Source organism: Physeter macrocephalus, chromosome 1 (assembly GCF_002837175.3).
Source record: "Physeter macrocephalus isolate SW-GA chromosome 1, ASM283717v5, whole genome shotgun sequence".
NCBI classification, from domain to species: domain Eukaryota; kingdom Metazoa; phylum Chordata; class Mammalia; order Artiodactyla; family Physeteridae; genus Physeter; species Physeter macrocephalus.
The window spans coordinates 76,661,443-76,685,337 of record NC_041214.2 but is presented as its reverse complement, the minus strand read 5'-3'; the positions used below and the strand labels follow the sequence as shown (position 1 = coordinate 76,685,337).

Sequence of the window (23,895 nt, the reverse complement as noted above, 5' to 3'; positions counted from 1 at the left end):
AAATTTATTGAGACTTGTTTTGTGGCTGAACATATGGTCTATCCTGGATAATGTTCCACGTGCACTTGAGAAGACTGTATTCTCTTGAGTGGCGTATTCTATAGATGTCTGTTAGGTCTAGTTTGTTTATAGTGTTCAGGTCTTCTACATCTTTGCTGATAATCTAATTTTATCCATTATTACAAATGAGGTATTGAAGTCTCCCAGCTATTACTGAGTCATTTATTTTTCCCTTAAGTTCTGTCAATTTTTACTTCATATATTTTGAGTTTCTACTGTTAGAAGCATGTATGTTTGTAATTGTTATATCTTCTTCATGGACATCAAGTTTTTTTTTGACCCTTTTTTCATTATATAATAGCATTCTTTGTCTCTAGTAACAAATACTGTCTTAAAGTCTACTTTTTCTTCTTCTTGTGGCTTTCTAGATCCCAGAAATATGTTGAAGGTTTTGTAAGCCCCTACGGACATCTCATTCCTCATATTTTCCTTTTAAGATTTTTGTTTAGTCTCTATTATCCATCACCTCAGGCAGCTGCAAACTTAAACACTTGCCTGTAATTGCTTTTGACAAACGCCCCCTGGGGAAATGAGTTTTGTACTTAAGCTCCCAGGCAGGTCAAATACAGACATCCTTGCAAGTGGGGTCTTCCAAGAAACTATTATCAGATAGGTCAGATGACGATAATTCTTTGGGAACAAGGCTTTGAAAGAGATTCATCTCCATTCTGCTATCTCTGGTGGCTGCCAGGGAAAGTGTATTTTCATGGCTAACATATCTGGAAAGCGGCGGGGGAGGGGGTGGCACTAGGGCAAGTTAAAATGCCTCAAAGCTCACTGTTCTTATCAAGATTTATCCATTTTTCTGAAAAAAAAAAAATGCTGGGTTGCAGCAAGCCTTTGGCTAGTTACCAGAGTTCTGAAAAAGTAGATTCTAACATTTTTTGCCAGTTTTTTCACTGCTTTTATGAAGGACAGAACTTTTGGTGGTCTTTACTCCATTATTCTTGCTGATAGAATCCAATGCATCACTTTTGGTAAAGGTAGGCACTGAGGCAGCAGCGACCTTCCCAAATGAGTAGTGCCGAGCTGGTCCAAGACATGATTGAGTCAGGAGGAGGCAAGTAACACTCCTCCTAAATGGAGATACAAACAGAGACCCTAAGCAGTTCTACCTCTCAAAGGAGAAGGAAGGAGGGGAGGGAACCATTTTCTTTGAGCATCTACATACTAGGTGCATCTACTATCTATTTAAGCCTCACTACAACGTTTATGATGTATAGCAAGTATTATCCTCATTTTACAAATGAGGAAACCGAAATGAAGGCAGTGAAATGCCACAGGCCACAAAGCTTCTAAGTGACATACCTAAGATTCAGACCTGAAAAGGCCATTCCCTTTCTACCATATTTTTCATTTATTGAGTTGTCTCTGTGTGACCACTACATGTAATCATGCTTTCTCATTCAATCATCACTCAGCTCTTCGAGGTTGATTTTATTACCCCCATTTTACAGAAGAGGAAACTGAGGCTGAGAGATTAGGCCTCTTGCCCAGGTTATAGTGTAAATAGGACAGAGTCAGTCCTGCTGGGCTCCTTCACCCTTACCTTCAGACAGTGTGCAATGCTTCCTCAGTAGGCTTATGATTGTCACACCTCCTGCTCACTTGCCTCTGGGGACCAACCTATGCTGTTCCCCATATAAGGAGCCCTTTGTCTGGTATCTGAAGTCCTAGAGTGACCAAGGTCAAAAGAAATCCCCTTGGCTACCCATGTCTCTGTGTCTAGTAGAAAGAGTACTACATTAGGAATTCTGCCTTAACCACTGAATTTGGCTCTCTGAAAACTTGTACCTCTTAGAGCCTCAGTTTTCTCATCTATAATTGGCCTTCAAAATAGGATAACCAGGGAAGAAAATATATCTGCATTTTACTTTCTCTCTTTTTTTGTTAGTGTATTTTATAATGAATTATAGTGGTTCATGTACATAATTTGGGTATATACGTTCAGTTGTTTACTGATGGGTTGCATAATCGTAGATCACTGGTCTATGAAGTGAGGGGTTTGACTGCAGCGTGTTCCAGTACCATATTCTGTCAAATTTACCAGAAAGGCCTCTTACATTTCAGTTGAAAACTTGGCAATGTTAACTCTTTGGCTACTGTTAACCTTGATATCTTTGGTTATCTTTCCCTTCAAGTCTTTTCCCTGGTTGTAATTTATTCAGCCAGAGATGCTCTCTACAGTGCTGTAGTGCTTGCAGTTTTTGGAATTAGGTTCTGTATGTCACCGGTTTCAGGAAGTGGCCTGTGGAACTGGCAGAGTAGTTGCCATTTTTCGGCAGGCAGGATGGGGCCCCATCTTGCTTTCTTTGCAGTGAACCATAACTGGAGCAAACTGAAAAGCCCTGACTTATCTTTATGACCATGGAAATCTGGGCCAGACTATTCTCAAGTCTTTTTTACCCTGAGATACCAAACACTATGTACAACAATCTAGACCTAAGAGTCTCTGGGTTAGTAAAGATGTTTAACTCTGCAAAAGAAACTAAAGAACCCCAGGCAATACTAATCACTGCTCACTTCTTTTTATGATAAACCCCTGAGGTCTGTTCCTGCATCTGAGGAGACTCTACCCACCTTCCCTGCCCAGGATTCCACATTCCTCATTGGGATGTACACACAGTGCTCTTACTTACCTTGTTTATGATCCCTTTCCCCCATTTAAAAAAAAAAAAATACTGTTCCTCACACCATCTTGGAAAGAGTTGTAGTTATTTACTAAAGATGGTAAAATAGGGCTTCCCTGGTGGCGTAGTGGTTAAGAATCCACCTGCCAATGCAGGGTCACGGGTTCGAGCCCTGGTCTGGGAAGATCCCACATGCCACAGGGCAACTAAGCCCGTGCACCACAACTACTGAGCCCGCATGTCACAACTACTGAAGCCCGTGTGCATAGAGCCCATGCTCCACAAGAGAAGCCACCGCAATAAGAAGCCCGCGCACTGCAACGAAGAGTAGCCCCCACTTGCCGCAACTAGAGAAAGTCTGTGCGCAGCAATGAAGACCCAACACAGTCAAAAATGAAAGAAAGAAATTTTTTTAAAAGAAAGATGGTAAAATAGCTGTCATAATCATAGTCACAGTCCTCACTTAGGGCATCTGATAAAATTGATAGGATCAGTTCAGTTAAATGCAGTAAAACACCATTTAGTGTGCTATGAAGAAAGGAAAGATACTACCAGTTCATTGGACACGCTACCAATTGTAAGATGCATCCTGATTTCAGATATTAAAATGGGAAAAAATGTCTTTGGAAAGGAAACTACCATTTTTCATAGATTCTAAATCTTAAGTGGGAGAGCAAAAACTAGAGAGACTAGGAATACCAGTGGATAGCTGAGAGTGCACAAATATGGGAGCCAAAGGAAAACTCCAAGATGTAGCAGCTGGCAGGGACTGTACAGTGAATATCTTCTAAAATAAATTATTTTACCAGAATGTTGCTGGAATCAGTCCTATTATCATTGAAGAAGTTGAAAGGGCTAGTTTCCTGTTGCCTAAAGAGACAGGATGAGTGAATACATGTTTAAACTTCTTTAATTCAAGTAGATGAGTGCCTACTGTGTGTAAGGAGTTGTGGTACCTAAAATTAATGTATCTTTTTAAAGTTTGTAGTTTTTAAGAATAACTTAATTTCTTCCCTAGAATTAACTATTTAGTCACATTTTATCAGTAAATAAACTTACTCAATTTAGTGGTAGTTCTAGCAGCATCAGTTCTTTGCAGAAAAATAAAACAGTCACCCAACTTCCACATGTAGACATATTTTCAAAAGCAGTTGCAAAAGTCTTCCAGACTATTCCTGAATTCTTATCTAATGAGTTTTTTTCTCAGACATGTGGATCTTCATCTTCACAGATGGCTTTTTTTTTTTTTAATTTTTTAAATTTTTTGGCAGTGCCGAGCAGCATGTGGGATCCTGGAATCCTAGTTCCCTGACCACGGATTGAACCCGCGCCCCCTGCAGTGGAAGCGCAGAGTCTTAACCGCTGGATCACCAGGGAGGTCCCTATATAGATGATCCATAGGTGTTTCCACAAGCTGTCCAGAAGTTAAAGAAGCATACCATTCCCTGTGGAAAAAGAAGCGATGTTATGTAACTTTTTGACTCTTGGCCAAAGAACCTAATTCTGTGCATTACTTCTGTCTTTGCCTTGGCCATTTTCAAGCAATAATTATAGATCTGATTATTTATTGAGAAGAGTGAACTGTTCTGAAGGAGTAAAATATGGATTTGAGTGAAGGAAGTTAGCTCATAGAGCATTTTCCAGGGATTTTTTGACTTTACCAACCTGTGACAGTTTTGATACTCAGAAACATTGATTTCACTTACTTTTCTTAGCTTACTCCCCCCCCCACCAAGTATATAATACTCTTAAATAATGTGGTAGAAAATCTTATTTGGGTGGACTTTTTTTTTAAGATTTTTTTTTTTTTTTTTTTTTTTGATGTGGACCACTTTTAAAGTCTTTATTGAACTTGCTACAACACTGCCTCTGTTTTATGTTTTTTTGGCTGCGAGGCATGCGGCATCCCAGCTCCCTGACCAGGGATTGAACTCGCACCCCCCTGCATTGGAAGGCGAAGTCTCAACCACTGGACTGCCAGGGAAGTCCCTCGGGTGGACTTTTGATCAGACTTTCTTTGCTTTTATTTTTAACTTCCCTAAATTATAAATGTTTATTTTGTAGGTATCATAGCTGCAAATGTTTTTGTATTTTGTTTGTGGAGAGTACCTTCTCTACAGCGGACGATGATCAGATATTTCACATCCAGTCCAGCCTCAAGTAAGTCTAACTTGTGTGATTTTATTTTGAGGTAGAGGTAAAATGGAAGAAATATGCTTTATGGTAATTGAAGTGCTATAAAAAAGATGATTTACTTGTCAATAATTGTAAGCAAAATCTGGAGGATAGGCTGTAAACTCTTGGAGGACAGGAACCTCATTTCTCTTACAGCTGTATCGAGGCACCTAAAATGTACCTTGCACATAGTAGATATCTAAATAATTTTTAGTGACTTAAGATCCGTGATCACTACAAGTTTACTCTTTGAAGAGACTATTATATACAATTTTATTTCTGTAATTGAAATAATTTACTAATTCTTTTTTCTAACTAACTTTTTCTATAGGACAAGTTGCTTTCATTGACCTGAGAATCTTTATTGGTTGCTTACTAAGTAGAAAAGAGATTTAAGATAGCATTTTTCAAGTGGTAAAAAGCTGTCTTAAACAATCTTTTCCAGTCTTTTAACTAGCTCTGGTTTGTTTCGCATGTTTGTGTCATAGTAATAATGAAAAAGTCTAAAATGGATCATTTTTACTGGCTGTGTATTCCACAATTACAAGACTTTTTCTTTCTCTTGTAGAGGTCCTTTGTTCTCCAATGTTGCTGTCAACATTCAGCCATTTCTCCTTGTTTCACATGGCAGCAAATATGTATGTCTTGTGGAGCTTCTCCTCCAGCATAGTGAACATTCTCGGTCAAGAGCAGTTCATGGCAGTGTACTTATCTGCAGGTAATAAGCTTTCATCTCAGGCCCTTTCAGAGTATAAGTGTTCTCCCCTGTCTGGAGAAGGGACAAAGGGAATGATTATAGCCATATTCTATATACCGTAAGTGCTCAGTACATATTTGTTTCTCAGATTGTATATAGAGAAGGATACAAACTGGTGTAGTGTTTAAGCATGTCATTTTTATCTCCCTAGGCCTTGGTTTCTTTAGCTCAGGCCCACCATTTTGTAGATTAGTGGTTCCCAGACTTCCAGGCTGCCTCAATCATCTGGATCTGTGTTAAATAACCTTAATGCTCATTTCCCAAGTGTGTTCAGTTTTCAGAAAACTTTCGATTAGCTATCCAGTAAGATTGTCAAGAATGAGTTCATTCTTTGTTGCAAGCATGTATTATCATGGAACCACTCAGGTCATCCTGGAGGCAGCATCATTTCCTTATTTCACTAGTAAATGATAGTGCAGGATTCTAGGTTCCTAGATGCTGCTAAATTGGCAGTTGGTTGATTATATTTTACTTATCTCAAAAAAAATTATTTTAACTTTCTGTTTGCAAAATGTACTTAATTAAAACCATAAAGTGTAAAAATTCATTCCTAAAATACCTTCATTTAAAAACAGTATATCTGGCAGATATACGTAAGTGAAAAGACACTGAGCTTGGAGATGGAAGACCTAGGTTCAGATCCTGTTTCTGCTTACCAGCTGTGTGATGTTGCAGAAAAGACTATACCTCTCTGAGGATAATACTACTTACTCTTATGACATGGGGTTGTAGAAGGGATAAAATAAAAGCACCTACCACAAGGCCCAGAGTGGGTACTTAAGTCAGTGTTAATTAAATACTCATGTGCATCTAGTCCTGGAAACAGAAGCTGAGCAGTCTCTTTGGTCTAATAAGGTAAGTGTGTAGTTCTTTCCCCGAGCACTAATGTTGTAGGTATGAAGGGTCTGTTTCAAGTGCCATTAATTCCTCCTCTATAGAAAGTTGTTTTTTAAAATTAGCCATACTCAGTTCAGATGACATTGGTGCCAAAGGGACCTGTAAAGGATCATCTAGTCTAGATCTGCAACACATTCATTTGACAAGCTGGGTAAAATATAGACTCCCTGGTCCCACTCCAGAGGTTCTGATTCAGTGTTTAGAGTGCAGTCCAGAGAATTCCAAGACAGTTGGTGAGTTTGGGAACTAGTCTTTCTTCATACAGTGTAGATGAGGAAAATGATAACTACAAGGTAAAGTGAATGACCCTCTGTTACTCAGTAAGTGGTACAGTGGGTCAGACTTTGCTTTCCCTATAATATATCTGAAGCGACAGGCAGGATAAGTATTTATGCCTGCACCTTGTAGTGACCTGGGTAGAAACCCAACATTGTTAGTCTCTGTGGGGTGGAGGTCAGAAATGGAAGCCATTTTTATACCTCACTAAAATTACTGAAATGTGATTTATTTCTTAGGTGTTATTTCCAATTTTGTTAGTTACGTGTGTAAAGTTGCCACAGGAAGATATGGACCATCACTTGGTGCAGTAAGTATTTCTAACTAAAATTTTTCACTTCATTTTGAAATAATTTTAGAATTACAAGAAAGTTGCAAAATTAGTACAAAGAGTTCCTATATACCCTTAACCCTACTATTAACTACACAACCACAGTACAACTATCAATGCCAAAATATTAATATTTAAACAATACTATTAACTAATCGACATCTAATTTAGAATTTATACATTTGTAAAGCCTTGTAAATTTCAGGCTATAGCTTTTAACCATTGGTCATTTATATATACTTCACTGGCACAGAGTATATATCATGAGGAGTAGTCAAAATAGTGGGTATGCAATCCCCATAAACTCGAGAGCCTAATCTAACATTGGAAAATTCTAAGTAATTAGAGATTTTAATCTGATACTGTGTTCTCCTCTTTAGTCATTATTTGAGTGCTATGCAGATTAGACTACTAGGCATTGTACTTACTAGAGGCTGAGGATACATCCAGTGAGCAAGATATCAAAATTCCTGCCCTCAGTTATGTTCTGGATGATTTTTAAAAATTACAATTGTGTTTTCTTTTGAGTTTAATGACAGATTTCTAGGCACATGGAAATCTTTACATAATATTTCTTTTAAAAGTACACATTCAATTTGTGCATCGTTAAATGCGCTTAAATGTATTCAATGCACTTAAATGTATTCAAATAGGGAATTTCACATTTAAAGAAACTAAGAAGGTTCAGTTTTGGAAAAGAATCCTTATATAAAATAACCATTCCATAATTTGTGTGTTCCTCAGATTTGTATCTACTTAATTTTCCCAGTGAGGCCTGTATCTTGTCCTATGACCTTTATGCTTTCTTAACTTAATCCTGCCTCCCCTTTTTTTTCTTCGTGGAATGTTTGTTTTCTATATAAAATTTGATGTCAATATAATTTATATATCTCAAATTCTACCTCATTTGCCAACTAAGCACCTGTTTTGTGAAGGCAGTGAAGACCACTAGGATGAATCAGAAATGGTCTCTGACTTTCAAGTTGAGTTTAGTTGGGGGGAAAATATTATACACATGTAATATACATTGAAAGGGCTGAGTAGTCTCTAGAGGACATTGGGGGTTCTGAGGGTGGGAAGACTTTTCTCATTACTTCGGAGGATCTGGGAAGGCATTTTGATGTGCCCTCAGACAAGTGGTATTCCCATGTTACAGATAGGAAACTGAAGTTCATGAATAGAGTGTGGCGGCATGGCATTTGGAATTAGACTGAGTTTGAATCCCAGCTCTGCCACTTACTCATGATTTTCAGGGCTTATTACTTAACCTCTCTGAACCTGCTTCCCCATATAAAATGGGGATAACATACCTTTTTCTCATGTGCAATGCAAGTGTGTTTAGAGTGCTTAGCATAGTAAGGAACATGTAGTAAGAAAGGTGGAAGTGGTGGTTTCTATTCAGTCATCAAAATCCTATAGAGCCATGGCAGGATAAAATTATTATCCCCAAATACTTTCATTCATTCTTGGTTAAAATGAAGGAAAACTAAATCACCAGGTTTATGGTATTTTTAATGAGAAATCTGGAAAAAAAAATGCTGTTGACAAAATTGTGATAGAAAATATAAAGTATTGGTCATATTGCCTTTGAAAGATGAAGATTGTTAAAGAATATTTGTCAATTAACAGTGGCACAAGGGAGCAAGAATACTGACTAGATTTTGGTAAGGGTTTTGTTTAGTTAGAGCTATGCATATTCTGAATCTCATTTAAAAATTGAATTTCTTACTAGTTATTGGTTATTATTATATTCGTTCCCTGTGCTATACAATATGACCTTGTTGTTTATCCTATATATAATAGTTTGCCTCTGCTAATCCCAAACTCCCATTCCTTCCCTCCCCTACCCTGCCTTCCCCTTGGCAACCACAAATCTGTTCTCTGTATCTGTAAGTCTGTTTTTGTTTCATAGGTATGTTGATCTGTATCACATTTTAGATTCCACATATAGGTTATATCATATGATATTTGTCTTTCTCCTTCTGACTTAGTCTGATAATCGCTAGGTCCATCCATGTTGCTGCAAATGGCATTATTTCATTCTTTTTGATGGCTAATATTCCAGTGTGTGTGTGTGTGTTTGTGTGTGTGTATGTATGTGTGTATACACACCACATCTTCATCCATTCCCCTGTCGGTGGACATTTAGGTTGTTTCCATGTCTTGGCTATTGTAAATAGTGCTGTTATGAACATAGTGGTGCATGTACCTTTTCAAATTAGTTTTGTCTGGGTGTGTGCCAAAGAGTGGGATTGCTGGATCATATGGCAACTCTATTTTTAGTTTTTTGAGGAACCTCCATACTGTTTTCCATAGTGGCTGCACCAATCTACATTCTCACCAACAGTATAAGAGGATTCCCTTTTCTCCACACCCTCTCCAGCATTTATTATTTGTAGACTTTTTAATGATGGCCTTTATGACCGGTGTGAGGTGGTACCTCATTGTAGTTTTGATTTCATTTCTCTGATAATTAGCGATGTTGAGCATATTTTCATGTGTCTATTGGCCATTTGTATTTCTCCTTTGAAGAAAAGTCTATTTAGGTTTTCTGCCCATTTTTCGATTGGGTTTTTGTTGTTGTTGTTGTTGTTATTGAATTGTATGAGCTGTTTGTATATTTTGGAAATTAAGCCCTCGTCAGTCTCATCATTTGAAAATATTTTCTCCCATTCCTTGGGTTGTCTTTTCATTTTGTTTATGGTTTCCTTTGCTGTGCAAAAGCTTGTAAGTTTGATTAGGTCCCATTTGTTTATTTTTGTTTTTATTTCTGTTGCCTTGGGAACCTGACCTAAGAAAACATTGGTACCATTTATGTTAATGTTTTGCCTATGACCTCTTCTAGGAGTTTTATGGTATAATATCTTTTGTTTAAATCTTTAAGTCATTTTGAGTTTATTTCTGTGCATGGTGTGAGGGTGTGTTCTAACTTTATTGATTTACGTGCAGCTGTCCAACTTACCCAGCACCACTTGCTGAAGAGACTATCTTTTTCCCATGTTATATTCTTGCCTCCTTTGTTGAAGATAGACTGTAGGTGTGTGGGTTTTTTTCTGGGCTTCCTGTTTTGTTCCATTGAGCTGTATGTCTCTTTTTGTGCCAATACTACACTGTTTTGATTTCTGTAGCTTTGTAGTACTGTCTGAAGTCTGGGAGGGTTATGCCTCCTGCTTTGTTCTTTTTCCTCAGGATTGCTTTGGCAATTCTGGGTCTTTTATGGTAGTATGTAAATTTAAGGATAATTTGTTCTAGTTCTGTGAAAAATGTCATGGGTAATTTGATAGGGATCGAATTAAATCTGTAGATTGCTTTGGGTAGTATTGCCATTTTAACAGTATTAATTCTTCCAATCCAAGAACATGGGATGTCTTTCCATTTCTTTGAATCATCTTTAATTTCCTCTATTAATGTTTTGTAGTTCTCAGCATATAAGTCTTTCACCTCCTTGGTGAGATTTATTCCTAAGTCCTTTATTTTTTTATGCAATTTTAAAAGGGATTGTTTGTTTACATTCCCTTACTGATATTTCATTGTTATTGTAAAGAAATGCAACCGATTTCTGTATGTTAATCTTGTGTCCTCCTACATTGCTGAATTCGTTTATCGGTTCTAGTAGTTTTTGTGTGGAGTCTTTAGGGTTTTCTATATCTATAGTATCATGTCATCTACATATAATGACAGTTTTACCTCTTCCCTACCAATTTGAATACCTTTTATTTCTTGTCTGATTGCTGTGGCTAGGACTTCCAATGCTATGTTGAAGAGAAGTGGTAAGAGTGGGCATCCTTGTCTTGTTCCAGGTTTTAGCAGGAATGCTTTCAGCTTTTCACCGTTGAGTATTATATTGGCTGTGGGTTTGTCATAAATACCTTTTATTATGTTGAGATATGTTCCCTCTATACTCATTTTTGTAAGGTTTTTATCACAAATGGGTGTTTAATTTTATCAAATGCTTTTTCTGCATCTATTGAGATGATCATGTGGTTTTTGTCCTTTCTTTTGTTGTGGTGGTATATCACATTGGTTGATTTGCATATGTTAAACCATCCTTGTGACCCTAGGATGAATCCAGTTTGGTCATGGTGTATGACCTTTTTTATGTGTTGTTGGATTCAGTTTGCTCATATTTTGTTGGGAATTTTTGTGTCTGTATTCATCAAAGATATTGGCCTGTAATTTTCTTTTTTGGTAGTGTCTTTGTCTGGTTGATGGTGGCTTTATAGCATGTCTTTGGGAGTGTTCTTTCCTCTTAAGTCTTTTGGAAGAGTTTGAGAGGGAGCAGTACAAGTTCTTCTTTGTGTGTTTAGTAGAATTACCCAGTGAAGCAATCTGGTCCTGGACTTCTGTCTGCAGAAGTTGTTGGCATATAATCATTCATAGTATTCTTTTACGGTTTTTGTATTTCTGTGGTATCAATTGTGATTTCTCCTCTTTCATATTTTGTTTATTTAGGTCTTCTTTCCTTTCTTCTTGGTGAACCTGGCCAGAGGTTTGTCAATTGTTTACCCTTTAAAAGAACCAGCTCTTGATTTTATTGGGTTTTGTCCTATTGTTTTTTTAATCTTTGTTTTATTTATTTCCTCTCTGATCTTTAATGTCTCCTTCCTTCTGCTGACTTTAGGTTTTTGTTCTTTTTCTAATTCTTTTAGGTGATGGGTTAGATTTGAAATTATTTGAGATTTTTCTTATATCTTAAAGAAGGCCTGTATTTCTATGAACTTCCCTCTAAGGACTGCTTTTACTGCATCCCATAGATTTTGCATGGTTATGTTTGTAAATAGTTTATCATAGGCTGAATTTGCTCACCAACATTATGATAACCTGCTTGCTGTAACTTCATTGATTTAACTTATCACTGGTCTAACTTGTACATAAACTGAATTCTTGTGCTTAGGAAAGTATCTTCAGTCTCTTTCTTACAAGGTTGCAAGTGAAATAAAATGATCACTAGTGTAGATTCATTTGGAATTCCATTTTGATTTCTCTATAGTGTTCTGGAGTATATCTCTTTGTATAACTTTTTAGTGGCTGCTCTGGGTACTACAGTCTATATATATCACTTACCACAGTCTACTGGTGGTATCATTTTACCAGTTTGAGTGAAGTGAGCCTTACCTTGCTTTTTGTCCGCATACCTTCCCCAAATTATAATCGTCTTAAATATTTCCTCTACATATATTTAGAATATCACTGTTATAATTTTTTCTTCAACCATTAAACATAAGTTAGAAAATTCCAAGAGAGAAGGACAGTCTATTGTGTTTACATCCAATTTTTACTTTGTCCATTGTTCTTTCTTTCTGATGTTCCAAGATTTCCTCCTTATATCAATTCATTGTTTAGAAAACTTCTCTTAGCCATTCCTTTAGCCACTAGCCAGTTAGGTCTGTTGGTGACAGATTCTCAAGTTTTTTTTCTGAGAATGTTTTTATTTCCCTTTCATTTTTTTTCTACCCTTCATTTCTGAAGGATATTTTCGTTGGATATAAAATTCCAGGCTGACAGTTCTTTCAGCAGTTGAAAAATGTGCCACTTTTTTTGGCCTCCATAGTCTGAAGAGAAATTCTTTGTTGTTCAAATAGCTTTTCCCCTATAGGTAAGGTGTCATTTCTCTTACTACTTTCTAGACTTCTTTAGTTTCAGAAGTTTGACTGTATGTCTTGTCATGGATATCTGTGTTTATCTTGTTTGTGGTTCACTCGGTTTCTTGAATCTATAGGTTTATGTCTTTTGGGAAATGTTCAGCCATTTCTTCAGATACTTTTTTAGCCTCACCCATTTTCTTTTCTCCTTCTGGGACTCTCATGACATGATGTTAGTTTGTTATTATCTCATGGGTCCCTGAAACTCCGTTAACTTTTTTAAAAGTCTGTTTTTTCTCTGTTGTTCAGATTGGGTAATTGCTATTCTGTCTCAAGGTAACTGATTATTTTCTGTCCTTTCCATTCTGCTTGAACCATTCAGTGTTTTTATTTAGGTTATTGTATTTTTTTTTTTTTGCTGTACACGGGCCTCTCACTGTTGTGGCCTCTCCCTTGCGGAGCACAGGCTGCGGACGCGCAGGCTCAGCGGCCATGGCTCACAGGCCTAGCCGCTCCGCAGCATGTGGGATCTTCCTGGACCGGGGCACGAACCCATGACCCCTGCATTGGCAGGCTGACTCTCAACCACTGCACCACCAGGGAAGCCCTGGGTTATTGTATTTTTCATTCTAAAGTTTACATTGTTCTTGATATCTTCTATTTCTTTGACCCTTTCTATTTCTGTGCTGTTTTTTTACTTGTTTCAAGCATGTTTGTAATTGCTTGTTGAACCACTTTTATGATGGCTGTTTTAAAATGCTTGTTAGATAATTCTAACATCTGTGTCATCTTGATGTTGGTATCTATTAATTGTCTTTTCTCATTCAAGTTGAGATTTTTCTGGTTCTTGGTATGATGAGTGATTTTTATTTTATTTATTTGGCCACACCTCGCAGTTTGCAGGATCTTAGTTCCCTGACTAGGGATCTAACCTCGGCCATGACATTGAAAGTGCCAAGTCCTAACCACTGGACTACCAGGGAATTCCCTGATGAGTGATTTTTAAATGAAACCTGCACATTTTGGATTACGTTATGAGACTTTAATCTTAATTAAATCTACTGTTTAGCAGGCCGCCTCTGACAGTACTGTGATTGCTACTGCCAGGTGAGTGAGGCAGTCCAGGTTCCCCACTCAGTCTCCTTTGACACTGCGAGGGAAGAGCTCTTGTTGCTGCAGGGCGGGGAGTTTGGGCTCCCCAGGAGACCTCTACTGATACAGCCCTGGCTAGGAGGAGGAAGAGTGTCTTATTACTGCTGCCTGTGTGACCTCCACTGACACCACCCTGTCAGGGACAGTGGGACACCTCATTACAGTCTGTAAGGCTGGAAGTCCAGGCTCTCCACTCAGCTTTTGCTGATGGGGATCAGGCCACAGTTGTTTCTGTGGTGTTTGGCTGGAGTAAAGTGGTTATTGTCTAAAAGTTTTGTGTCTTGCTAGGCTATGCTTTCTTGGTCCTTTGGCTAGAGAGAGCATTTTTTGGTACAGGCCTATTTTGTCTGAGTTCATTGGTGTTTCCAGGTTGTGAGCTTCTCCAGAGCCCAGTCTGAGCAGCATGAAGCCAAAAGAAAACCCAGGGAACTCACCACTGTGTCATTCCTTGGATCCTAAGGTTCCTAGCTGGGCTGCTTTCCTTTCTCAGTCTTTTAGAGTCATCTTATATTTGTTTTACAAATAATGCCCAGGGTTTTTAGCTGTATGTAGCTTGTGGAAGCAGAAGGCCTCTTACAGCAAATTCATTTAAAATTCATAGTGTAAAAATAAAAATTTATATGATAGATACATGAAGGTTATATATTAATAAAAGTACTTAATGAAAATTGTGTACTTTTGAAATAAAATATATGTGCATATTGATTACAAGTTCATAACCTGTGTACATAAACAAATTATTAGTGGAGAATAAAAGATCTTTACCTCTAATCAAAGAAGCAGACCTCTAGGGTCTACATGGGTTTGGGTTCATGAGTCCCTGAAATTATATCTAAAATATGTATGAATTTTTCTGAGGAGGTAGGGTTATTTTTATTATATTCTTAAAAGCCTCCTACTAGAAAAGGTGAAAATAAAGAATCTCTGCATGGGGTATGCCAAACATTTGTCTAAAAAGCAAGTTGCAACTTATTCAGACACATAAATATATTTAAATCTGCATAGATAAAGGTCACTTTGAGAAAACTTTAGAAGGATAATGGAACTGCCTCCTATCTTTAATATAAGGACAATAAATTATAGTCACAAAGAAACTGACTTTATATACACTACCAAATGTAAAATAGGTAGCCTAGTGGGAAGGAGCCATATAGCACAGGGAGATCAGCTCAGTGCTTTGTGTCCACCTAGAGGGGTGGGATAAGGGAGGGTGGGAGGGAGGGAGACACAAGAGGGAGGAGATATGGGGATATATGTATATGTATAGCTGATTGACTTTGTTATACAGCAGAAACTAACCATTGTAAAGCAATTATACTCCAATAAAGAGGTTAAAAAATAAAGTCAGAGGAAAAATGAAATTAAAATAAATAAAATTTAATAACAAAAAAACTGACTTTACATAGAAATGCACAGCTAATGAGAATTTTCTTTAATATTTAAATTTCTGTAATGAGTGTTTTAGATGGAGATAATATTCTATTTACCATATGATCTGGCCATTTCACTCCTAGGTGTTTACCCAAGACAAATGAAAGAACATAAAGGGTTGTACACAAATGTTCACAGCTTTTTTTGTAACAGCCAAAACTAGAAAAAACTCAAATGTCCATCAGGTGAATGAATATACATATTATGGTATAACCATACAATGGAATATTATTCACCCATGTAAGGGAATAAATTATTGATACAACCACATGGGTGAATTTCAAAATAACTATCCAGAGTAAAGGAAGCCAGACAACAACAAAAAGGAGTATATGCTGTATGATTCCATTAATATAAAACTCAAAGTGAATCTATCTTAACAGAAAGTAGAGAAGTTGTAGCCTAGGAATGGGGGAGGAGCAGGAGGGATGCACTGCAGAGGAGCACCAGGGGACTTTTGGGGATGATGAACTTTTTGGCCACACTCATAATCTTGAGTGTGGCCATGGTTTCATAGGTATTTATGTGTCAAAACTTAATTATAAACTTTAAACATGTGCAGTTTTTTGTGTGTCACTTATACTTCAGTAAACCCAACTTGCTTTTATTTATTTATTTTTTGCGGTACACGGGCCTCTCACTGCTGTGGCCTCTCCCATTGTGGAGCACAGGCTCCGGACTTGCAGGCTCAGCAGCCACAGCTCACAGGCCCAGCCGCTCCGTGGCATGTGGGATCTTCCCGGACCGGGGCACAAACCCGTGTCCCCTGCATCGGCAGGTGGACTCTCAACCACTGTGCCACCAAGGAAGCCCACTTTTATTTTTTATGTTTAAAGACGTGGGAGTCCTTTGTACTATTCCTGCAAACTTTTCTGTAAGATTTAAATTATTTCAAAATAGGATGTTAAACACCTAGGAGAAAAATTTCTAAAAGGTGCTCTTATAATTGACTCTGATTGCCCCTATAATTAAAAGGAAAGGTCCCTACTTTTTTATATTAAAAAGGCTATTTCTGGAAAATAGCATCTACCTCTCTTAATCGCCAACTGTTTTGGGTCTTCTGTGTAAAGAGTTGCTTCAGAATAAAGGATTATCTTACATTTTAGGAATTACTAAAACTTTAGAGACTTATGAGCCCCAGGCATCCGCGAAGTCCGCAGCCCTTTAATATATAGTTGCCAGTCAACGTAAACAGGGAAACCAGCTCATGCTGCATTCCTAGGAATGGGTTGGGGAAGCTACAAGGTAGAAGGACAGCATTAATATTCCTCAGAAGGAGAACCTAAGACATGAGTTCAGGCAAGTGGAAAAAGACAACCCAGGGCTTAGGCTAAAAAAATGAAAGAACAAGGAAACAAAGTCAACTACATATTAAAAGGGGTAGGCTGGGTATCGGAGATACATGTTAATATTGCAGTGGAGGTTAGGAGTCAGAATTCTGTATTCTCTATTTAAGGTCAACTGTCTGCTATTGTATATTTACCAAACTGGCTCCTATGTAAGTCTGCAATAGTAACACACGAGGTTCTTCAGAAATCCTGACTTCCCTTCACAGGGCAGTTGCTGCCTTGTGAAGACACACACACATGCACACACAGCCTCCGTAATTTGTCACTCTTTCGCTGGTTCCCCACTCCACGTCCTTAATGTATCACAGCAGCTTTCAAGGAAGGATATCAGCACTACCTCAGAAGATGGGATTCCCCACAAAACTTGCTGGGTCATGGTTCCTCTAGGGTGCAACATGCTATACTGGCCAAATTTATACTTGTTCTGAAAGATTTGTTTTGGCTAGAACTTCAACATCTGCCACTATAATCTACCAGCATATACTGTATTAAGCAGAGTGGATGTCAGTGTCACTGAGAATTTGAAAAAGTTAAAGAGTAACCCTTCACCTTTCAGCCTTTAAGATGTGCAACTTGAGTATCCTAGATTTTTAAATAAAACCTAAAAAAGTCAACTCAACAAAACCCAGAAGAAATCAAGTTGAGACCTTATTTTCTGAGAGAGAAAAAAACCAATAAAATTATACTTTTCCCCAAAATGAAACAAATATAATTTGGTTAGCTGAATTGAAAGAAGAGCACTAAAATCCTGTACCCTCTAAATTGCTCCTCCATAGATGATTATATTCTCCATCTTAAGTCCTCATTACAGAAATTTAAATATTAAAGAAAATTCTCATTAGCCGTGCATTTCTATGTAAAGCCAGTTTCTTTGTAACTATAACTTATTGTACTTATTATACATTAAACATATTTATGTGTCTGAATAAATTGCAACTTGCTTTTTTATTTTTTTAAATGACATTTTATTTTATTTATTTATTTTTTGGTTGCACTGTGTGGCTTGTGGGATCTTAGTTCCCCAGTCAGGGATTGAACCTGGGCCCCTGGCAGTGGAAGTGCAGAGTCCTAACCACTGGACCACCAGGGAATTCCCACAACTTGCTTTTTAGACAAATGTTTAGCCTACCCCATGCGGAGATTCTTTATTTTCACCTTTTTTAGTCAGAGGCTTTTAATGAAAATGGACCCCCTTTTTAAAAAAAGGCTGTGGAAATAAATGGTCCAGCTTTTAGGAGACCAAGGATACATGGCAACTAAATGCAATACGTGGGGAATAACAACTGCTAGGGCATTAGTGGAACAATTGATAAAACTGGAATATGTTTATAGATTAAATGAAAGTATAATATATCAGTATAAAATTTCTTGAAATTGAGAACTGTATTGTAGGATATATAAAGATATTCAAGTTCTTAGGAAATATACACTGAAGTATTTAGGGGTAAAAGGGTATGATATATGCAGCCTACTCTCAAATGGTTCAGGAAAAAATGTACGGATATAAAGAAAAAATGATAAGTGAAATGTGGCAGAATGTTAAAAATTGGTGAATCTGGTTCGGGAGTATTTTGGAGTTTTTTTCAAAGGGAAACAGACCTAAATGTAAAACCTAAAATAAAAACTTAACAGAAGAAAACATAGGAAAAAACTCTTTGTGACCTTATTTTAGGCAAAGATTTCATAGTTGAGAGACCAAAAAGCACAAATTAATAAATCAGACTTCATGTAAGTTAAAAACTTACACTCTTCCAAAGACACTGTCAAAAGATAAGATACATGCTAAAAGAAAATATTTGCATGTCAGAAGTCTGATATAGGACTTGTGTCCAGACTATATAAAGAAAAGTTCAAAAAGAATGGGCAAAAGGTTTGAACAGACACTTCAAAGAAGATGTATGGATAGCAGATAAGCAAATGAAAAGATGAACATCATCAGTTGTTAGGAAAATGAAAATTAAAACCACACTGAGATATCACTATAAACCTATATTACAGATTTAAAAGACTGACCATACCAAGTGTTGGTGAGGATATGGAGGAACTGGAAATCTCCTACACTGCTGGTCGGAAAGTAAAACACTAAAACCACTTTGGAAAACAGTTTGGCAGTTGCTGTGCTTCCCCATCATAACTGATTATATTTTGTTGTTTTTACTCATTTATGTCTTTCATGCCAGTCTGTAAGCTCCATTAAGGCAGGGACTGTCAATTCTGTTCCCCTCCATATCCCCAGCATCTAGCATAGTGCCTGGTAGGACTCAAGTATATGAATGAATGATTATTGTGAGATTTAATGTAAACAAGGGATTATGATCCAATTTCTCAAGTATTGTAGCATTTAGAGGAATTAGGAACATGTGTAAACATTAAGAAAGTTTAGTTAAATTATCATAATTTATCCAGGAGATATTTCATAGCCATTATCAATTTAAATTATGAAGGTTATGTAGCAATGTGGAAAAACACGATAGATGATAAAACTCTACAGCAATTATAATTTCAATTATATCAAGAAATGGTTGACTTACTGGTCATAAGGTTTTTAAGTTTCGATTTTTATTCTCAAATACAAGGCTGTTGGGGAAAGTGCTTCTCAAGCAGGCGGATGCATGCGTGTCCCTGGGAGGATGCTGTGAAGGGGGTGGTCATGCAGAGCCATGGGATAAATTTGGTATGCTTTTCTGGAGCAGAACATTTGTCAGACGTTTAAGGAAAATGTTTAGTGTTATGATGAAGTAGGATACAAATTTCATGTGATTTATGGTAAAGCATTAAATTTGGGAGAAATTCCACACATGTGGGTTTCTTAGGGCAAATTCATGCTCACTCTCTGGTTTGAGAAGTTTTTGTGTTTTTTTAAAATTTTCTTTATTTATTTGGTTGTGTTGGGTGTTCATTGCTGCACGTGGGCTTTCTCTAGTTGCAGCGACTGGGGGCTACTCTTCATTGCGGTGCGTGGGCTTCTCATTGTGGTGGCTTCTCTTGTTGTGGAGCACAGGCTCTAGGCGCACGGGCTTCAGTAGTTGTGGCACGCGGGCTCGGTAGTTGTGACTCACGGACTCTAGAGTGCAGGCTCAGTAGTTACAGCACACGGGCTTAGTTGCTCCGCGGCATGTGGGATCTTCTGGACCAGGACTCGAACCCATGTCCCCTGCATTGGCAGGCAGATTCTTAACAACTGCGCCACCAGGGAAGTCCCTCGAGGAGTTTTGTTGAAGTTTGAGAAGTCCTTTTTTAGTCATTAAATGAAATGATGCATGTGACACACATAACACTGTCCCTGAAGTTCATTAACTGCTGACATGCTGGTTGTTACATCTTATTGCCTGTAGTTCAGTCCTTGCCAGGTGGTTACCATATCACAGACTTGGAGTCCCTTTGCCTGATATTTTGTACGTTAGTAACGGAAAGCTTTTTAACTTTGTGCTCACCTAGAAATGTGTGGCTTGTAAGCTTTCTGGAAAAAGTATTTCTACTTTAGACGTTGTAGTCACTAAGCAGTTGCACAATGAGACTTTCATTTTTTCCCCAATGTGTTAATTTGCAGTCGGGCGCAATCATGACTGTCCTTGCAGCTGTCTGCACTAAGATCCCAGAAGGGAGGCTCGCCATTATCTTCCTTCCAATGTTCACGTTCACGGCAGGGAATGTGAGTATTTTTATGAAGTGAAGTGCTGGGGACAGTGGTGATATTTTTACATTGACTGAATTCTTGCCCTTAAATTAGAAATGTCAGTGCTGGAGGAATCAAAGTTGTATCAGTTCTGTTCTCTTTTGCTGGCTTTCAGGCCCTAAAAGCCATTATTGCCATGGATACAGCAGGAATGATCCTGGGATGGAAATTTTTTGATCATGCAGCACATCTTGGGGGAGCTCTCTTTGGAATGTAAGTTTGAGTATGATTGACTGTTACACTGCTTTCTCAGCTCATCTCCCTCCCCCCACCCCTAAGGAAGGCAGAATAAGGCAGTTACTTCTGTGATGGAAGCAGGGCAGGTGGGGTTGGGAGGGCAAGGAAATCGCAACATGGTTTGCTTTGGTCTTGAGCAGCTTCACCATATGAGATGGGAACATGAGACTGTTGGCCCTGCCCCTGCCTTGGTCATTTGTAGATGGAGACCATCTGTGCCTTTACCCTCCCCTTAACCTCAAGTCACCTGAACTCATGACTGTCAAAATTCCAGTCCTTCTTGGAGACTGTTGCCGAGCCCCCTAGTCTGTGCTGTATCCCTTTCCCCACTCTCAAGCCACATCTCCCCTGCCCAGTCCCTACCCTGCTCCCCTGCCTGGCTACCACTGACCTCACCATTGCTGGGCAGACACCCTGAGTGGGTGGAACTGGTCCTTTGCTTGCGATGAGTGTGCGGTTGCCTGCTGCATGACTGGAGTAGAGGCCAGATGTCATAAACTCGTGTTGACTACTTATTGAGCATCTGTTATGTTGCGGGCACTGAGCTAGTTACCTTGCATTATATAATTATTACCTCTGTTTCACTGATGGAAACTGAGGCTCAGAAGTGATCTTCCCCAGGTCAAACAGCTCTTAAGTAGCAGAGCAGAGATTTAAACCCAGATCCAAAGCCCTGCCTGCCTCTGTCACACCACAGTGATTACAGTTATATTGTGGTTACAAGATCTCCCACTTGTGCTTCAGGCAATGGACTCTTGCCTAAAACATAGTAGTGCTGTAGCGACGCTGTCATAGAACTTCCTCAGGACTCCTGGAGTCCATCTGACTGTGAGAGGCCCTTCAGCAGAGCTGTTGTCTGTCTGATATGCTGGATCCCTGATGGCCTCTCTTTTCTTGCATAATGTTGCCTTTTACCCTTATTTGTTTTTTACTTTATTTCACAACAATGGGAAACCTTAGTTTTTTAATTTAAAAAAAAAGTAGAAAAATCTATTCTAAGTGGAGCAGTTTTGCCCAGTAGGCGGTGGAACTAAATGCCATTATGCCATTTATAATTTTCAGTGATGATTAAAGAATAGCATGTGTGAGTTCGAGCTTTAACAGCAGCCCATTATAAATAGTAAAAACTGACCTGGTATTACAGTATGAGAAGCATAAAGACTGATGAAAAGGGGTTTTGTTTTATGAACTCTAAATTTACGTGGCTCCTTCCATGTATACTTAAAAGGATCTTTTCCCCAGCAGTTTTTTATTCCTCTCAATTATAATTAGATGACCTTTTTCTGTTCTGAAAACTGGATCAAATGCATTTTAAAGTCCAGAATCTGAAAGGCAGAGGAATCCTTTCTCTTTGCTGTTTCTAATTTCAACTCCTTTCATTTACTAGATCTTGGTCATATCTAGAATTCATCTTTTCTAACATCTTTAATGGTAAAGATTCCTCAGTCTAGATTAAAGATGTTAGAAAAGGTAAAGATCTATTAGTAACCTCCTGCACATTGCTTTGACTTTATGTCCCTGACCACATTTTATGGTCTTCACCTTGTACTGCTGCAGTAATGATAGCTAATGTATATTGAGTATTTGCTGTGTGCCTACGCTAAGGAGTAATTTAATACTCTTAACATTCTGTGAGGTAGTCCAACTTACAGAAAGGAAACTGCTTAAAGAAGGGAGTTATCCAAGGTCACACAGTGAGTCATTGCAGAGCTGGAGTTTCAGACTGAGCACTAGACTGTGAGGCTGCTACCAAAAACAAACAGAAAAAAAAGATACCTCAGGGCTTCCCTGGTGGCGCAGTGGTTGAGGGTCTGCCTGCCAGTGCAGGGAGCGTGGGTTCGTGTCCTGGTCCGGGAGGATCCCATGTGCTGCGGAGCGGCTGGGTCCGTGAGCCGTGGCCGCTGGGCCTGCACGCCCGGAGCCTGTGCTCCGCGTTGGGAGAGGCCACAGCAGTGAGAGGCCCGCGTACAGCAAAAAAAAAAAAAAAAGATACCTCAAAAATTGTCAGTTTGAAATATTTTCCTAATTTTAATTTAACCAAATGACCAATTACATTTGAACTTATGAGTATAATCAAAACAATGTACCTGTAAGATGAAAGTATTTGACTCTTTGCTTGAAATAAGTAGGTTAAAAAGATTTGAGAAGACACTTTACTAATGGAGAGTTCCTGACAAGTATTTCATTTCTTTTAAGAGTTTTATAATTGCATTTGAATCATAGGGTGATCCTTTTTCTCTTGTCTTAAGTTCACCAGAGAACGTCACTCTAAGCCCAAAAGAATTTTGTTAACATGCCTATTAATAAATTTGCATGTTTTTAAAATGCTTTTTTTCTTTCTGTAAATTTACTGATTATTTTTCAAAATTTTAATGGTGACTTTTTATTATTAAATTTTAACTATATTTAGTGAGAATTAGGATTCAGGTACAATTCAAGCCCTTTGTAATAAAAAAAAAATACATGCTCGAAACATTAAAAAAAAGTTAAAACATTAAACCCCCATTCTGATATCAATTAAGTTGAATAGAGCATTTTTTCAGTCAGGTGTCTAAGATGAAAGATCAACAAAATCTAGTTTCTGCCTCAGGGAACATGAAATCTGTTTGGGGAAACCTGGGCAAAAATAAAAGTTTCAATAACAAAAGCTTTTTAAAATAGCCATTCCAAATCCCCCTCCTCCAGGGAAGCTCCCCGGGGCGGCAGGTGCCTTTGAGCTCCTTGTGCAGCCTGTGCTGCCCTCGGGTAGAGCTCCTGGTCGTGCAGACCCTGGGCCGAGGGCTTCTAATCTCACTCCCTGTGTGTTCCTCAGCTTAAGCAGATGCTCCCGAGAGACTGAAGTGTAGCCCTGCGGTTAGAGCACAGGTTACAGGGTCAGATTTGGGTTCTAGTCTCAGTTTGGTGATTCCTAGTTGTGCAGCCTGAGCAAGTTAAATTGCTAAACCTCTCAGTGTTTCAGCTTCCTCGGCTTATTGCTTCAGGCTGCTTTTAGGCATTGTTTAACAGGAGGATGGGGATTGGAGCTGTATTTTAAAAGGTGGGCAGAATTTGGATCCTTTTGTGTAGCCAGGCTGAAGGTGAGGAAGGAGAGGCATTTAAATTAGTATAGCCATCATTATTAGTAAATTCTAATTCTGACATTTCTTACACTTGACATAATAAAAAGAGTCCAGGCTTAGAATCACTCTGACCTGGTAGTGAGTGCTTGATTGACCACTTAGAAGCTGTTAGCGCCTTGGGCAAATGACTTTCTTTCAGACTTGATTTCTTCATGTTTGTAAATGGGAAAAGTGATACTTGATTTGCAGGGTTGTGGTGAATTAAAAGTAGTGTGTGTAGTAC

The 23,895-nt window shown here is 38.3% G+C and overlaps 1 protein-coding gene across 2 annotated transcripts in view; it reads left to right on the top strand.

The window, feature by feature from the left end:
* The window catches only part of PARL (presenilin associated rhomboid like), a 57,792-nt gene that overhangs the window by 33,335 nt on the left and 562 nt on the right, over positions 1-23,895 (top strand). Inside the window, exons 6-11 of one of the 2 annotated variants that reach the window (XM_055084096.1) lie at positions 4,579-4,672; positions 4,756-4,850; positions 5,434-5,583; positions 7,035-7,105; positions 20,191-20,292; positions 20,432-20,529. In XM_055084096.1, coding sequence (XP_054940071.1) covers positions 4,579-4,672; positions 4,756-4,850; positions 5,434-5,583; positions 7,035-7,105; positions 20,191-20,292; positions 20,432-20,529 — 610 coding nt within the window. Of the gene's footprint in view, positions 1-4,578; positions 4,673-4,754; positions 4,851-5,433; positions 5,584-7,034; positions 7,106-20,190; positions 20,293-20,431; positions 20,530-23,895 lie in introns of both variants that reach the window. The other variant, XM_024124298.1, reaches the window with a different exon arrangement.